This window comes from Canis lupus, chromosome X, assembly GCF_003254725.2.
Source record: "Canis lupus dingo isolate Sandy chromosome X, ASM325472v2, whole genome shotgun sequence".
Taxonomy (NCBI): domain Eukaryota; kingdom Metazoa; phylum Chordata; class Mammalia; order Carnivora; family Canidae; genus Canis; species Canis lupus.
In genome coordinates, this window is record NC_064281.1 from 81,127,938 (window position 1) to 81,146,354 (window position 18,417).

Genomic DNA, 18,417 nt, shown 5'->3' on the forward strand with positions numbered 1-18,417 from the left:
AGTTACCAGAGGGTGGACAGGGAAAGGAAGTGAAGTTCCTTCATCAATTTAGCTGATTATAAAAGATTTTATCTGGAAAATTGTTTAAAATAATGGCTAACATGAGGTCTGAGAGGATGATTTTAATATTTCAGTGATTATACTCTACATACTCAAGAGTCTCTTTGCCTCATTCACAAGATGTTGGAAGACTAGTTCAAATTTTGATGTATTTCTATGCTTCCTGAATTTCTGATAGCATCTGCCTAATATCTTCTAATTTCTGAGAACAATGAGTCATATGTAAACACTTTTACTTACATCTGTAATTAGGCTTTACAAAGCCCATGTTAGACAGAAGCAGATAATTTTACAAGAGTTAGCAGTATTGAAAACCTGGTAATCAGGGATCCCTGGGTGGCGCAGCGGTTTGGTGCCTGCCTTTGGCCCAGGGCGTGATCCTGGAGACCCGGGATCGAGTCCCACGTTGGGCTCCTGGTGCATGGAGCCTGCTTCTCTCTCTGCCTCTCTCTCTCTCTCTGTGTGACTATCATAAATAAATAAAAGATTTTTAAAAATATTAAAAAAAAGAAAACCTGGTAATCAGGTGCATTTTGGGGATGCTTAAAAGGAGAACTCAAAATAATATACTGCACTTAATGTTGAACAAATATAAGCAGATCTTTTGCATGCCTTATTTACTTTTAAATATTTAAAGATGACATGTAGATGCCCAGGTACATGCTCAGTCCAACATAAAGGACAAGTAATAAAGATTTTCTTGAAGGCTCACACATCTACATGAGGAAAATAGTGAATTAAAAAAAAATGATCCTGGGAGCGCTTGGGTGGCTCAGTGGGTTAAGCTTCTGCCTTCCATTCAGGTCATGATCCAGGGTCCTGCTTCTCCCTCTCCCTCTGCCTGCCGCTCTTCCCTGCTTGTGCTTTCTCTCTCTCTCTCTCTCTCTTTCTCTCTCTCTCTTTCTCTCTCTTTGTCAAATAAATAAATAAATAAAATCTTTTAAAAAAGTAAAAAAATGATCATTGTATCCACTGCTTTCAGTTTCTTTAACTGATAGTATTTTATAAAGAGTTATGTCATGCTTGCATGGCAAAGGTATCAAAGAGCTTTTAGATAGTAATACCCAATGCAAGATAAGACATTGGCTCCCCAAATCAGAGTGATTGTATGTTTGATTGGTTCTTTTACATAAATGTTTTACATATGATCCTATCGATGTTTCTGGAAAAAATGTGCAATATTTCTTTGCATATATATGTTATATATTTTTTCAAATAAAATGTTATTTCACATATTAAGTATATATTATACATTATATATGTACACACATGCATGCACATGCACAGATAGGCTACAAAGATCCAGACCAGAATGCTATCTCTGGGTAGTTGGATTATAGATGATTTTATTTTCTTCTTTTTCCTTATATGTCATTTCCAAATTTTCTACTATTATTACAATTTTACAGTGTATTGGTTGTGGATTGATTTAAAAAATTCACACTTCTACTAATTTAGCTTGTTTGGACTAAAACATAAGCTAGTGATTACAAATAGAAAATGTTTTACTTTGATGATCCCAAACTGAGCGTGAAGAACAGACAACAGCCTCAGCTTTATCTTCCCTTTCTCCACAGTCATCCCTCAGAGCAGTGATGAAAATGCCGAGGAGATCTGGAATCCAGAAGAGGTTCCAGAGGGAGCAGAGCACGATGACATGTGGGATGTTAGAGAAATGCCTGAGTAAGTCAGATGATGCCAGCAAAGTGTTTGGGGGCTTAAGGTAGATGTGTCATCTGATACCATTCTATTTTTGACAAGATTGGTAAAGTAACTTCTACCACATAAAAGAGAAAACTATGGTGACAGTTCACAGAAGGCATGTGTAATTGATGATTTTTTTTCCCTCCTGGAGCAGAAACAAATAATAAAACATGACACCTTCTTTTCAGTTATTATCAAACAAAAACTGTCATTTCCGTGACAAATTTATATTTAATATTGGCCAGTTGTTTAATGGGGAACTAAGACTGGGAAAACCCATTGAGTTCCAAGCATTCATACAAGCTAAATTATTATACCATGTTTATGTGTCAAAGACCTGCTTTTAATTACTCAATGCTCCACAATTTCAGTAAAAGGCTGTGTTCTCTCTCCAATTATCTATTATTACCTGGACCTATTTACTAGTTATTTTAGGATTATGTTTAATACATTTTGCAGGCAGGCTTAAAGCCTCACTTTGTAGCCTTTTCAATAGGAATTGTGAATATGAATTGTAAATATGAAATTTAGGATTATTATCATGAATAGCCCTTCACTCTGATGAAATAAATCACCCACAATTTCAAGGAACTGAAAGTGTGTTCACATCCATAATTTAAATTAATGGTTAGATACACTAGGCTTTAAATATATGTATTCTAAAATAAAATCTTGATTATTTGGGATAGCTTGAGAAACCAAGGCAGTACTTACTAAATTATAATGTACTTTATAAATTTTTGAAGACTTCTATGGTAAGTGATCTGACAACTTTTATAATTCTGACTATAAAATTGTGTCCAATTTTTTTTTAAAAGAAAACAACCCTATGCTTTTATCTTCTACATCAGTTCTGAAAATAGAAGCAGTGGGAGACTGCAGATAATTAACTGGAAAAATGTATCCAGCTTTCAAATAAACAATGTCAAAAAACCCCATAAACCTCATAAAAAAGATCAAAAGGGATTTTAAAACATTTCTGTGTGTATCTTAAAAATGAAGAGAGTAAATCTCAGGTTATGTTTATACAGTACCCACACATCCGTGTGAAAGGTAAGAGGTAAGCCACACATTTGTCATATTGTCTGATGAATGTCAAACATCCATATGTGGCAAGTTCCAAATTTGAGTAAATTTTCACTTCTCCTCCTGATGTTTGATATTCTGCAGAAAGAACATCCATGAAATCTTTAAATGTATGAGAACTCCAATAAGGACATGAAAAAAATTACATTTTTAAAATTTCTTTTCTATCTTACACAAGTACATTTCAAAACGTCCCAGTAGGTAAAGATGAAAATGAGTAAAGGAAGTGAATAGGCAGCTTACAAAAGAAGAATCATGAGTGGCCAAAAAAAAAGTAATAAGGGCCTGAGCTAAGTCACTGGTCTTGGGGAGAAGTATGAGGGCCCTTATTTGAAAGATTCTTAAAGGAATCTATGGTATTTAATTAGACATAATAAGTGAGAGGAAAGCCTCAGAAACTATGCTGAGGGTACTGACTTGGGTGAGCAGGTGAATAGTGAGGCCCTTAATTGTGATTAGGAATGAAGGTAGAGGGGAAGCAGTGAGTTTGGTTTTGGACGTGTGGATTCTGAGGTGCCTTTGGGACATCCAGGCAAATGTATATAGTAGACAGTTGGAAAAATGCATCTGGAGATGGAGAGAAGAGCAGCAGCTAGAACAAATCTATTTGGGAGTCATGGGCATATGGATCAATACCTTTCTGTTTTGCTTTAACCTGGCTTCACCTTTGTAAATATCAGTTAAATGTTATAGTCTATTAAGAAAAAAGTGCCCCATATCAAATAGCTACTTATTGTGTGTCTTGTTCAAACTCAGAAAAATCCCTTTTTCATTCTTGGGCAATCCTATTTGCAAGTGATCAGAAGGTCGAGGTAGTCTTTTAGTCCTCCTATCCAGAGATTTAGCATCTCTTCATTAGGGGAGAATTAAATGGAAAAGATCATTAGTAAATGTTTGCTCACTTCACTCCACCTAAAAAGATGGGGCACATTATGGCTGAGTGTTTCTTTCTATAAACCATTATATCCCTAGGGATCCAAATTTGGGGGCAAGGAAAGAGTTGTGAATTGTTCATGTGTGAGGTGAAATACCAGGAAAATCTTTCATTGGACTAAGAATTCTGTAGGCCTAGATTCTGAATACTACAAGGTAGTTGTGCTGAATGCATTATCAGTATTTCTATTGTACAATTTTAGAGCCAGAAAAAAGGTTGTAGAGATCACTGAGTTCAAACCTACCCCTCTCCCATAGATTGTACAAATCTGGAAGCAGACAACCCCACAGGTTTGTGACATGACCAAGGGCACACAGTTAATGACAGAAACAGATCTATACCTGGATTTTCTAACTCTACTCTGTAACTTAAATTCAGCAGATGAGAATTTCCACCTAAACATCAAACTCTGGGTTCTGGGCCTACTATATTTCTGAGCCATCACTTTTCAGGAAAAAAAAAAACAAAACAACAACAACAAAAAAAAAACCACCTTTTTTCTTCTTCTACTTTTAATCTTATTAGAAGTTCCCTCAATCCACTTTATTTGTATAGCTCTAAAACAATTAATCTTATTTTTTTAAAGAAGCAAATACACTGTAAATCCTGCTTTACAGTGTCAAGTATTTGTTTTTAATGGTAGGTATTTTTGACTGAATTTTCTAGACTTCTATTCCTTTATGTTCTGCTACATCCCTGAAGAAACTGTCAGCACTTATTTAGTTCTTTTATTTTTTGTAATAGCATGTCCACATAATTTTCTATTTTTTTTTCCTCTGGGACAGAAATTTGCTCTTTCTCTTGAGTCCCTGTATCACTGACTTTTTTTTTTTTCAGATATGAGGTTATATTCAAACAGCAGGTGGGAACTGAGGATATATTCCTAGGATTTTCGAGAAAGGATTCTTCATCCGCATGTTGTGAAGATCTAGTGGTGAGCCTCTCTATTTTCTCTATGACCCTGATAGCTACGTTTACTAACTGTTGTATACATAATACCACAGGCAAGGCAGTAAACTCTTTAAAAATAGTGGTTGCTATGTTTTAGGTACTAAGGAAATAATGGGATTGACAGTTTAAATTGTAAACACAAACTAAATTACATATATGGATAAGATTTACAAATAAAAATAGTAGAATCATAGGATGTGATACACTATTTCTAGTCCTATGAAAACTGCCCTTCCCTGGATCTCTCTTATCTCTTCTATCTGTATTTTTTCTAATGACTCAGCTTACATTGTGAGACTTAAAAAGGGACTTTTTTCTTACTTTTTGGATCAGAACTTCTGATTTAAAACTCTAAAACTCCCTGATCGGGATGACACTGTTTCTACGTAATAACAACAGCAATACCAATGAGATCAATAATATCCCCTTACTTCTACTTATTTTAGCCTCAGAATGATTGAAGAGTCTGGACCTAACCAAGAAGATGGGGTGCAACTCGTTTTGGCAACCTACACTAGTAATTTTGGTGTAGAGAATTATTTTCCTGAGATCAGGGGCTATGCATTTATCTTTTCCCCTCCCTCTTTACTATACTCCACTGTATAGAGTACTGAGGTACCCATTGGAGATGCTTTGCTTAATATTTTTTTCTTAAGCAAATGATAAATGGAGTCTCTCTTTTGCATGAACTTCAGGGTTTTTCTTATTAACAAAATTTAAGACATTGAATTGAATCAAGTAACACAATGGGAATAGTGAGTTTAAGTACCTCAGGAGATTTTTCAAACTCTAATGAGTTAAGGTTTAAAGTGATCTTGAAGTAATTAGCTTCCAGGGTTTTACCAGTAATATCCCAATTCCTCTCTTTTAAATAACTGTAAAATGACAGTTTTGATGTCTACGATTGAGGATTGCTATAAACTATGGAGAAATTCTAGGCCCTAAGTAAATAACTGCTGTGAGCCTTTCTGTCTCTCTCCTGTAAAGTGCTACTAGTATTAATAATAATTGGTTATTGGAAACCAAATTATACCTCAGAGTAGGAGTATACAATTTATGCAAAACTCAACAAGTAGGGGATCCCTGGGTGGCTCAGTGGTTTAGCGCCTGCCTTTGGCCCAGGGCGTGATCCTGGAGTCCCGGGATCGAGTCCCACGTCGGGCTCCCCGCATGGAGCCTGCTTCTCCCTCTGCCTATGTCTCTGACCCTCTCTCTCTCTCTCTCCTCTCTCTCTACCTGTGTCTTTCATGAATAAATAAAATAATCTTTAAAAAAACTCAAGTATATACAGAAGAAGACTTGATCCCTCCCTTTAATGAACTTCTAATTGGGGAGACAGAACTCACATGAATGAAATCATCTTATTAATAGTTAAACTCACTGTTGACAGTTTTAAGTCTACCAGGAGTTTAGAGGGTTTGGATAAGGCATGGACAACACTGAATGGAAACCACATGAAGTATCTGTTGGTGCTATGGCACTTCACCACATGTACAATGTTTTTTTCTCTTGCTTTTTCTTCATATATGCAATTTTTAAATACTTAGTGAGTACAATTGCATACTAGGCACTGTTCTAAGTACTAGGGATACAAAGATAAATAAGATACAGTCATAACCCTCAAGGAATTTATAGTAAAAGAGGTGGACATGTAACAAATCATTGCAATTCAGTATGGTAAGTACATATTTAAAGGCATAAACCAGGTACATGGTGACATAAGGCAGAAAGGGATCAACACTGGATAGACAGGATTTTTCCAGCAGCAACATTCCAAGAAGGGCATTTCAAACAGAGGTAAAGCACTTGGGAAGGTATCCAGGCATGAAATAACATGGCCTAATTGAGTAAGTTGTGAGTATAAGAAGAGTAAAGAATAGCTGTGGAAAGTGGCATACTGGTAAGCTGACTCTCAAAAAAGAAAAAAAAAAACCCTGATTTGTAGCTTGAATTTTATCTTGTGGGCATATTAATGATGATATCCACCATCATTGCTTAACCCCATTGGTAAGACTCAGACTGAAGAGGCTGTTGACCACATTTCAAGTATTTCTTGCTCAAATTTATAAGCTTATTATTCCTGTTGATAATATGGATTTTCTCAGATCTAAGATATCATCAAATTGTCATTTATTTAATAACAAAGGAATAACATTGATTGCATGAAGCACCCCAGAATCAGAAATACCAAAGTGTGGGGGAAATTACACCTTAGAACTGGCTAAATTTGTCATTTGGAGGCTTGACCTGGTGTATATGTAACAATCCAAAACAGAAACTTTAAGAAGAAAGAAGACCTCTGTTTAAGCTGAGGAAGATAGCACAAATAGTCTAAGTACAAGGAGTGATTTAGGGTTTAAAAATTCACAAAGATTACCCTTTTCTGTATCCTCCCCAGACTCTAAATAAGAGAGCAAGTTTCATGAGTCTTAAATTAAAGCGATTGTCCTAAACAAAATTCTCAGTACAGATATATATATCTTCAGCAAACCTTTTGTTCTTTCCTTCTAACCTCAAGCCAAAGAGCTTCATTATCTAAAGTTTACCTGCTGCTCCTCTCCCGAGTTTGTAGCTACCACTCTTCCCTTGCCTTAATCTATATTTAGTCATTTTATGCTCTAGGTAAAAATTGTACAACATGATGATTTGTGTACAACATGATGATTTGATACACATATACATAGTGAAATGATTACTGCAGTCAAGCTAATTAATGTATCCTCTCCTCACACACTTACCATTGTGTGTGTGTGTGTGTGTGTGTGTGTTGAGAGCACTTGAAATCTACTCTCTCAGCAGATTCCCAGTATTCAATATGGTATTGGTAACTATAATCATCATGCTGTACATTAATTTTAGAGCTACAGCTAGGTCAGTGGTTTGCAGGTTTGTTTTGTTTTTAGCTGCCAACCATTTTCTTCAAACAAAATTTTATGAGAAAGCCCAACGTATAAAATACATAAAAGTACCACTGCCTTGGTTAAAAGGGTACTCTCACTCATGAAGCAGCTCCTAGGAGAAAAACTGGGGCTCTTTGGAACATGGTTTAAAAGATGCTTATCTAGCCTTTTCTCCTTGTATTACTGTTAGGTAAATAAGGTATCAAATACTCATAAATTAATGGAAGAATAATAAGAGCTAGAGGGCTTTTTCCCTCCTGGATAACATGTATGTTTTTCCTTACATTTCATGAGTATAATGCCCCTGTATTGTTCTATTTTACTTTATTTTAATTTATTATTTTTATTGTCTCTTTTGTTCTCTATACTTTCCAACCCTCCCCACAAGAATCCCGTTATAATGGGTTTGATATATATCCTTGACTATATATCCTCAAATACATATTTACCATTGTTTGCTCTACTTTTTAATTCAACACATACTTATTGAGCACTTACTATAGGCCAGATACTTGGTATACAGTGTTGAATAAAATAGATAGGTTTCTCTTTCTCACAAGGAGCTTACTTGCTATCAAGAGATCAAGCAGTCTATAAGCAGCAGCACAGACTTCCATAGATCCATCCAATAAGGAAACAGTGAGCCCAAATAGATATAGGTTTTACTTACACAGGCAGAACAAGCAAGATCAGCATGGTGTCAGGTCCCCATGTCCTCTTGCCCCACAGGACAACATCAAACTAAAAATACAAGATGACAGGTGACATGAGCAGTAGGGCAGTCTGTTGCTGAAGAGCCAACTCTAGACTGTAGCTAAACTGTTTCATAGCCTGCATCTGTACCCAAGAGGAGGGAGGTAGAAAACCCTTATGCCTTATTGGAACCAGGGAGTAGGGTGAGAAACCGCCTCATGGTAGCCTCCTACAAGATAGGGAGCCTCCTACAGGGTAGAAACACAGAAAAGAAACAGCCTTGAGGCAACTCCTCACAAGATTGTATATCTCCCCATGTTCCAGGAGGATCACAGGATGTTCTGCCAGGACTTGGGGCAGATTGCAGTTGAGACCTGCCTATGTGGCCTATGTGGCCTATGTGGCCAATGTGGATAGTGCAGGGTCACTGGAGTGCCAAAACAGAGCCATTTCCCTAAATTTACAGTCTATGAATAAAGGTTTTTATCCTGATTGCTTTCACTTAAAATGATATAATAATAATACTAGCAAATAATTTATATAATGCTGATTATGTGCCAGGCATTTCTCTGAGAGCTTTGCAGATAGTAAATCATTAATCCCCACATCAACCCTATAAAACAGGTGCTATTGTTTTCATTTTATGGAGGAGGTTGCTGAAGCACAAAAGTCAAATGACTTGCTTAAGTTCACACACTTAGAATCAAGCAGAATTATGATTTGAATCCAAACAATTTGAATTTGACAGAAGTGCGTATAAAATGATGTGATGCAAAGAAGTAATCCAAGCAGATGTCACAATACAAGGTGGCGTTTGGCCTGGACATTTGAAGTACATACTATTTTGCCAGGATGGAAAAGCTGCTGCTGTTGAAAGTATATGATGTGTTTTGAGAGCTATTTGTGATGTTCTGGAACCCCAGAAGGTACTGGCATGGAGCAACAAAAAATAAAATGGAATAAGCTTAGAGCTAGTCATAAAAGCCCTTGAAAGCTGTGGATCGAATTTTGTCCCCCCCAAAGTTCATATGTTGAAGCTGTAACCCCTGTTGTAATGGTATTTGGAGATGGAACCTTTGAGAGGTAATTAGGTTTAGATGAGGTCACAAGGATGGGGCCCACTTGATATTAGTGCCTTTCTACAAAGATGCCAGAGAGCTTGTTCTGCTTACTCACGGCAAGAAGGCAGCTTTCTGAAAGTTGAGAAGAGAGCTCTCACCAGAAACCAACTATGCTGGCATATTTGGCATGCTCAGAATTCCAGTCTGTAGTATTTGTTATGGCAGCCCCAGCAGACTAAGACACCATAAAATTTGGCATTAGAGTTGCAAAATTTCCTAAAGCAGGTGAGTTAAACAATTAGATGTGTATTTCAGAACAACTCTAGTGGCAGATTATGGTGGAGAATTTGGCAGAGATGATGGTAGGAGATGAGTGTGAGTTAGGGAGATTGGTGGTAGGAAAACTAGCTGGTAAACAATTGCACTAATGCAGTAAGAAAGGTAGGAGCCTGGAGTGTGGCATTGGTGATAGAGAGCAAAGTAGACATTTCAGAGATACTATTGATAGGATTTAAAAAGTTGTCAAATGAGATATGTAAGGGAGAAACAGGAGTCAAGAGTTCCAGCTTGGGTGACTGGGTAAATGGTGATGACATCAATCAAGATATGGGAATGTTAGTGGTTTGTCTCTAGATGGTAGTCTTAGAGGTGGTTTCTATTTCTTTTTGCTCATCTGAATTTTCCTTCCTTTTTAAAAAATACTTACCATCTATTGCTTCTGGAATAAGAGTAAACAAAGAGTGGTTTTGTTTGTGGTATGGGGATACAGGTATGGAATGCAAAAGAAGACAATTGCTTCTTGGCCTTTTGGCTAAGATAAAGTGCAAAAGAAAGCAAAGTACTAAGAGAAAAAACACTAAGTTTTGGTTATATTGAGTTTGAACTGCCTGCAAGAAATCTTGTTGGAGGCACCCAGTAGGCTGTTAGAAATATAAATCTATGTGGAAATCAAATACAGGGACGGGAGATGTTGATTTTCAGAATTGGTATTTGCTCTCTGGGAGATTAGAATATATTACCACTGAGTGCTGGCTTTGCATTGGGCTTAGAATGAAGTAGAACTGATTTTAGGTAACACCTGTATGTTAGGAGAGGACAAGGTGTTGAGAGGAACACTAGGAGACTAGCAGAAATGGACTGAGGACAGAATACATACCCCTTGGGATGGGGTCAATATTCAGAGACAGAGTTCAAACAGAGGCATTGGAAATTCTCACTCCAGTTCCAAGCCGGGTACTGAAAACCAAAAGGATGTGGATCAGTGAAGTGAGGTTGAGACTGTGTCATGGCTATAGAGATAAAACAATGATGATGGGGGAAGCAAAAAATCTGTCATAGAAACAAGGTGGGAAAAAATAGGAACCTGCCTACCCCTGAGATATAGGGCTGACCAAAGTACTGACCTCTTGGGTGCCAGTTGGGGGCTGTAGGAAAAGGAACTTTAGGTATCAAAGTATGTAGGAAGATAGCCTGTCTTCCCTATAGGATTATTTGTGGTAGGAAGGGGGATGGGTGCAGTGGAGAAGTAGATCAATGGATTCCCATTTTCACCCTTGCATGATGAACAGCAGATTATCTCTAAAATTCAAAAGTAAATGGGCATACGATTATTGATATTCTGCCAAAATGACCCATAGTTTGTTCTAGAGGAGGGGAAAAGCGTCCTGCATGTAGTTTGATGCTCTCTTAAGCTGCAATGGATACATATTTTGGTTCTTCTGCTTTAATGCATCTGTATTGATAAGGGGAGTTTCTGATGTGACCTATAAAACAAGAAACTAAGCCTGTTTCTTTTTCATCATCATCTCTTCACTGGGATATGAGCCTTGCTCCATCTCTAAATCTCACTGAAAATGCGATGAGAGTCAGGGATGGGATAGGAGTCAGTCACTATCTGGCAGACACAACCAGGAGTCACATGTTTATCACACATTCTCATCTTAGAAACGGCTATCAGTCATTCTGAGCAAAGTGTCTCCCTATCTTCTGAGAATTCACTTGTTTCTTGAGTGGTCTACTTCTCAGGTCCTGATTTCCCTCTTAAGGTTAAATCAGTCATATTCATTTACTTTTAATTAATAAATAGATTTGGCTGCTTGATAATGGAATGTATTATCTTTTTCCATATAAATTCACACATTTTTTGTAGGCTTTCTGGTTATGCTAACCTTATTTGATTGGTTACATATCAGACTGTGGTCACAGAGAAGGATATTTGAGCTGTAATACAATTCCTTATTACCAGCTCAAGGCAGCACAGTAAACCTTCATTTCAATTTCTAATAGTTCTCAGTAATATATGTACATTTATAGTTAATATCATAACAGTCTTTCATAATGATGGTAGGGGATAAATACTTCCTTAAAAGCAAATCTAATTGTATGGATTTAATATATTTGTGATTATGAACATTAGATGTATTTAAATTTTTAAATAGTACCAAAATTAGTAGAGTTGAAAATACAAGTCTCCCATAATGAGAGATAGATGCAGAATACATATGGGGGAGAGAGAGAGAGATGGGGGGAGAATTTGAGATGGGTTTAGTGTCAGGTGTGAAATAAGAGTGAAAGGTGTCTTACCCATATTACTTGGTTAAAAAAAAATTAGTAATTTTACATTTATGTAAAATGATGCCATTTTAAGGAGGCTTCATCAAAATATCTGAATCATATGGTCCAGAATCCTTGAACCAGAACTGGCAGAAACTTCTGAATCTATGCAAACAGATTAACAGATTGACAGATTGACCCTAAGAAAATGCCAACATTTGAAGGATGGATAAGGAAGAGGAACTGAGAAAGATATTCATAGATGGGGGAAAGCTGTAACAGTATCTACTGCTATATAGGAGTAAACCAGAATTAAAGTGCAGAAGGAATTTTTAGATTCATCAGTTAAATCTTTGGCGACCTTTGGAAGACAGCAACTTCAGTGGTGTAGTGTGTGCCAACACCAGATTGAAGAAAGCTGAGAAGGAAAAAAAAAAAAAAAGCTGAGAAGGGAATAGGAAGTGAGGAAGAAGAGGCAGCAAATGTAGATCATTCTTTGAGGAAGTTTAACAATGAAGGAGAGGAGACAGAAGAGATGGTTGTTGAGGAGGAGGCAGTATTTAGTGGTATTTTGTAGGATAAAAGAGAATTAAGAATGATTTTCAGACAAAGATTCCTTCATTTGCTTATGTAATATTTATTGAGTGCCTACTGCATGTCATTAGAGTGAATGAACAAATAGGAAAAAAGTAGTCATGGTATGGGCCCCCAGAAAACTTTTAGAAATGGATGGCAGCATTTTTGGTTATAAGGTGTTATTGAAATTTTTGGTTATAAGGTGTTATTGAAATTTAGTACTTAGGGGCCAGAGATGCTCTAAATCCTAAAATAAGAGGCACAATCCTAAAAACCAATAGTTGTCTTCCACAAAATTAGGAAAAGAGAGTTTGATGATATGAGGATGACCACCCAGCAGTAGTTTACCCTTTTGATTACTTCCTCCTTCTTAAAACATGTTTTTTTCTGTACATTAATGACTCCCCTCACCTGTTTTTTTTTTCTTTTTCTTTTTTTGTATATTTTTTATTGGAGTTTGATTTGCCAAAACATAGTATAACACCCAGTGCTCATCTCATCAAGTGCATCCCTCACTGCCCGTTACCCAGTCACCCATCCCTCAACCCCACTCCCCTTCCACTACCCCTAGTTCGTTTCCCAGAGTTAGGAGTCTCTCATGTTCTGTCACCATCTCTGATGTTTCCCACTTATTTTCTCTCCTTTCCCTTTAAACCCTTTCACTATTTTTTATATTCCCCAAATGAATGAAACCATATAATGCTTGTCCTTTCCTGATTGACTTACTTCACTCAGCATAATACCCTCCAGTTCCATCTATGTTGAAGCAAATGGTGGGTATTCGTCGTTTCTAATGGCTGAGTAATTTTCCATTGTATGCATAGACCACATCTTCTTTATCCATTCATCTTTCGATGGACACTGAGGCTCCTTCCACAGTTTGGCTATTGTGGACATTGCTGCTATGAACATTGGGGCACAGGTGTCTCGGTCTTTCACTGCGTCTGTATCTTTGGGGTAACTCCCCAGTAGTGCAATTGCTGGGTCAGAAGGTAGATCTATTTTTAACTCTTTGAGGAAGCTCCACACAGTTTTCCAGAGTGGCTGTACCAGTTCACATTCCCACCAACAGTGCAAGAGGGTTCCCCTTTCTCTACATCCTCTCCAACATTTGTTGCTTCCCATCTTGTTAATTTTCACCATTCTCACTGGTGTGAGGTGGTATCTCATTGTGGTTTTGATTTGTAGTTCCCTGATGGCAAGTGATTCAGAACATTTTCTCATGTGCTTGTTGGTCATGTGTATGTCTTCTTTGGTGAAATTTCTGTTCATGTCTTTTGCCCATTTCATGATTGGATTGTTTGTTTCTTTGCTGTTGAGTTTAATAAGTTCTTTATAGATCTTGGATACTAGCCCTTTATCTGATAGGTCATTTGCAAATATCTTCTCCCATTCAGTAGGTTGTCTTTTCGTTTTGTTGACTGTTTCTTTTGCTGTGCAGAAGCTTTTTATCTTGATTAAGTCCCAATAGTTCATTTTTGCTTTTGTTTCCCTTGTCTTCATAGATGTATCTTGCAAGAAGTTGCTGTGGCCAAGTTCAAAAAGGGTGTTGCCTGTGTTCTCCTCTAGGATTTTGATGCATTCTTGTCTTACATTTAGATCTTTCATCCATTTTGGGCTTATCTTTGTGTCTGGTGTAAGAGAATGGTCTAGTTTCATTCTTCTGCACGTGGCTGCCCAATTTTCACAGCACCATTTTTTGAAGAGACTGTCCTTTTTCCAGTGGATAGTCTTTCCTGCTTTGTCGAATATTAGTTGCTCATAGAGTTGAGGGCCCATTTCTGGGGTCTCTATTCTGTTCCATTGATCTAGGGGTCTGTTTTTGTGCCAGTACCACACTGTCTTGATGATCACAGCTTTGTAGTACAACTTCAAATCCAGCATTGTGATGCCCCCAGCTCTGGTTTTATTTTTCAATATTCCCCTGGCTATTTGGGATCTTTTCTGATTCCACACAAATCGTAAGATGGTTTGTTCCAACTCTCTGAAGAAAGTCTATGGTATTTTGGCAGGGATTGCATTGAATATATAAATTGCTCTGAGTAGCTATGACATTTACACAATATTAATTCTTCCAATCCATGAGCATGGATATTTTTCCATCTCTTTGTATCTTCCTCAATTTCTTTCAGAAATGTTCTGTAGTTTTTAGGGTATAGATCCTTTACCTCTTTGGTTAGGTTTATTCCTACGTATCTTATGATTTTGGGTGCAATTGTAAATGGGATTGATTCCCTAATTTCTCTTTCTTTGGTCTCATTGTTAGTGTATAGAAATGTGTCTGATTTCTGGGCATTGACTTTGTACTCTGCCACACTGCCAAATTGCTATATGAGTTCTAGCAATCTTGGGGTGGAGTATTTGGGTTTTCTATGTACAGTATCATGTAATCTGCAAAGAGGGAGAGTTTGACTTCTTCTTTGCCAATTTGAATGCCTTTTATTTCTTTTTGTTGTCTGATTGCGGAGGCTAGGACTCCTAGTACCATAGTGAATAGCAGTGGTGAGAATGGACATCCCTGTCGTGTTCCTGATCTTAGGGGAAAGGCTCCCAGTGTTACCCCATTGAGAATGATATTTGCTGTGGGCTTTTCATAGATGGCTTTTAAAATGCTGAGGAATGTTCCCTCTATCCCTACACTCTGAAGAGTTTTGATCGGGAATGGATGCTATATTTTGTCAAATGATTTCTCTGCGTCTATTGAGAGGATCATAGGGTTCTTGTTTTTTCTTTTGTTGATATGATCACGTTGATTGCTTTTTGAGTGTTGAACTAGACTTGCATCCTGGGGATAAATCCCACTTGGTCATGGTGAATAGTCTTCTTCATGTATTGTTGGATCCTATTGGCTAGTATCTTGTTGAGAATTTTTGCATCTGTGTTCATCAGGGATATTGATCTATAATTCTCCTTTTTGGTGGGGTCTTTGTCTGGTTTTGGAATTAAGGTGATGCTAGCCTCATAGAAGGAGTTTGGAAGTATTCCATCCCTTTCTATCTTTCTGAACAGCTTTAGTAGAATAGGTACTGTTTCTTCTTTAAACGTTTGATAGAATTCTCCTGGGAAGCCCTCTGGCCCTGGACTTTTGTGTCTTGGGAAGTTTTTGATGAATGATTCAATTTCCTCCTTGGTTATTGGCCTGTTCAGGTTTTCTATTTCTTCCTGTTCCAGTTTTGGTAGTTTATGGTTTTCCAGAAATGCATCCATTTCTTCTAGATTGCCTAATTTATTGGTGTATAGCTGCTCATAATATGTTTTTAAATTGTATTTCCTTGGTATTGGTTGTGATATCTCCTTTTTCATTCATGATTTTATTAATTAGAGACTTTTCTATTTTGTTTTTAATAAGGCTTGCTAATGGTTTATCTATCTTATTAATTCTTTCAGAGAACCAGCTCCAGGATTTGTTGATCTGTTCTACAGTTCTTCTGGTCTTTATTTCATTGAATTCTGCTTGAATCATTATTAAAGCTCTTCTTCTGCTTGGTGAAGGTTTTATTTGCTGTTCTTTCTCCAGTTCCTTTAGGTGCAAGGTTAGCTTATGTATTTGAAGTTTTTTCCAGTTTTTTAAGGGATGCTTGTATTGCAATGTATTTTCCGCTTAGGACTGCTTTTGTTGTATCCCAAAGATTTGGAACAGTTGTATCTTCATTTTCATTAGTTTCCATGAATCTTTTTAATTCTTCTCTAATTTCCTGGTTGACCCGTTCATCTTTTAGCAGGATGCTCTTTAACCTCCACGTGTTTGAGTTTCTTCCAAATTTCTTCTTGTGATTGAGTTCAAGTTTCAAAGCATTATGGTCTGAAAATATGCAGGGGACAATCCCAGTCTTTTGGTATTGATTGAGACCTGATTTGTGACCCAGTATGTGGTCTATTCTGGGGAAAGTTCCATGTGCACTTAAGAAAAATGTATACTCAGTTGCATTCGGATGCGAAGTTCTGTATATATCTGTGAAATCCATCTGGTCCAATGTATCATTTAAAGCTCTTTTTTCTTTGGAGATGTTGTGCTTTGAATTTCTGTTATTTGCAGAAAGTGCCGTGTTGAAGTCCCCCAGTATTAGTGTATTATTATCTAAGTATGTCTTTACTTTGGTTATTAATTGATTGATATACTTGGCAGCTCCCACATTAGGGGCATAAATATTCATGATTGTTAGGTCTTCTTGTTAGATAGACCCTTTGAGTATGATATAGTGTCCCTCTTCATCTCTTACTACAGTCTTTGTGATAACCTTTAATTTATCTGATATGAGGATTGCTACCCCAGCTTTCTTTTGAGGATTATTGGAATGATAAGTGGTTCTCTACCCTTTCATTTTCAGGCTGGAGGTGTCCTTAGGTCTAAGATGAGTCTCTTGTAGACAGCAAATAGATGGGTCTTGCTTTTTTATCCAGTATGAAACCCTGTGTCTTTTGATGGTCATTTAGCCCATTAATGTTCAGAGTTATTATTGAAAGGTATGAATTTAGTTTCATCGTAATACCTATTCAGTCCCTGTTTTTGTGGATTATTTCTTTGGGCTTCCGCTTTCTTTTACAGGGTCCCCCTTAATATTTCTTGCAGAGCTGGTTTGGTGGTCACATATTCTTTCAGTTTCTGCCTATCTTGGAAGCTCTTGATTTCTCCTTCTATTCTGAATAAGAGCCTTGCTGGATAAAGTATTCTTGGCTGCATGTTCTTCTCATTTAGGACCCTGAGTATATCCTGCCAGCCCTTTCTGGCCTGCCAGGTCTCTGTGGAGAGGTCTTCTGTTAATCTAATAGTTCTCTCCATATAAGTTAGGGATCTCTTGTCTCTTGCTGCTTTAAGGATTTTCTCTTTATCTTTGGAATTTGCAAGTTTCACTATTAAATGTCAAGGTGTTGAATGGTGTTTATTGATTTTTGGGGGGGACCTCTCTATCTCCTGGATCTGAGTGCCTGTTTCCCTCTCCAGATTAGGGATGTTCTCAGTTATGATTTGTTCAAATATGCTTTCTGGCCCTCTGTCTTTCCAGGCGTTTTCTGGAACCCCAATTAAACGTAGATTTTTTCCTTCTGAGGCTGTCATTTATTTCCCTTAACCTTTCCTCATGGTCTTTCAAATGTTTTTCTCTTTTTTTCCTCAGCTTCCTTCCTTGCCATCAACTTGTCTTCTATGTCACTCACTCTTTTCTACCTCATTAACCCTCATCGTTAGAACCTCCAGTTTGGATTGCATCTCACTTAATTGAGTTTTTATTCCGGCCTGATTAGATCTAAATATTGCAGTCATGAGTCTCTTGAATCCTGTATGCTTTTATCCAGAGCCACTAGTAGCTTTCTAATTGTGCTTCTGAATTGGCTTTCTGACATCAAATTGTAATCCAAATTTTGTAACTCTGTGCAGAGACTACTGTTTCTGATTCTTTCTTTTGTGGTGAGTTCTTCTTTCTAGTCATTTTGCTCAGTGCAGAGTGGCTGTATGAGCAGGCTGAGTGAAGAATATCAACCACAACCTAAATAAATTTCACCCTAGATGATTCTGACAAGGTCAGAGACCAGAAATTGAAAACAAAGATCAGAACGATATAAAACAAAAGGACCAGTAAAGTGAAAAACAAATTTTAAAACAAATTAGTAAAAAATAAAAGGCCAAGCATCCCAAAGAAGAAGAGGAAAAAAAGGAGAAGAAAAAAAAATGGGCAGGGGCTGGGAGATGGTGGTGGTGACGAAGTTGTAGTAGAGGCATAATGTAGTCTAACTGAGGAGTTCTAGAGGGTGATCCTTTGGTTCTGAGTTACTAAGTTCTGTATGTCAGAAGATGCTCAGACCCAAATATATTAAACAGAAATACTTGTAGAAGGCCCCACCATTGACCACCAAAACATAAATTAGATAAAAGAGGGGGGGCAGAATGGGAAGGAGGAATCTC

The 18,417-nt window shown here is 37.3% G+C and overlaps 2 protein-coding genes across 8 annotated transcripts in view; one reads left to right on the top strand and one right to left on the bottom strand.

Moving 5' to 3' along the window:
- Positions 1-8,509, bottom strand: part of NUP62CL (nucleoporin 62 C-terminal like) — a 94,185-nt gene extending 85,676 nt beyond the window's left edge. For 2 of the 4 annotated variants that reach the window (XM_035711992.2, XM_049107632.1), the window contains exon 1: positions 8,306-8,509. In XM_035711992.2, the coding sequence (XP_035567885.1) occupies positions 8,306-8,331 (26 nt within the window). In that variant the 5' untranslated portion in view covers positions 8,332-8,509. The remainder of the gene's footprint in view (positions 1-8,305) is intronic. The other 2 variants (XM_035711989.2, XM_035711990.2) reach the window with 1 other exon arrangement.
- The window catches only part of DNAAF6 (dynein axonemal assembly factor 6), a 43,179-nt gene that overhangs the window by 11,069 nt on the left and 13,693 nt on the right, over positions 1-18,417 (top strand). For all 4 annotated transcript variants that reach the window (XM_025431511.2, XM_025431512.2, XM_025431510.3 and 1 more), the window contains exons 4-5: positions 1,638-1,743; positions 4,622-4,718. In XM_025431511.2, coding sequence (XP_025287296.1) covers positions 1,638-1,743; positions 4,622-4,718 — 203 coding nt within the window. The remainder of the gene's footprint in view (positions 1-1,637; positions 1,744-4,621; positions 4,719-18,417) is intronic.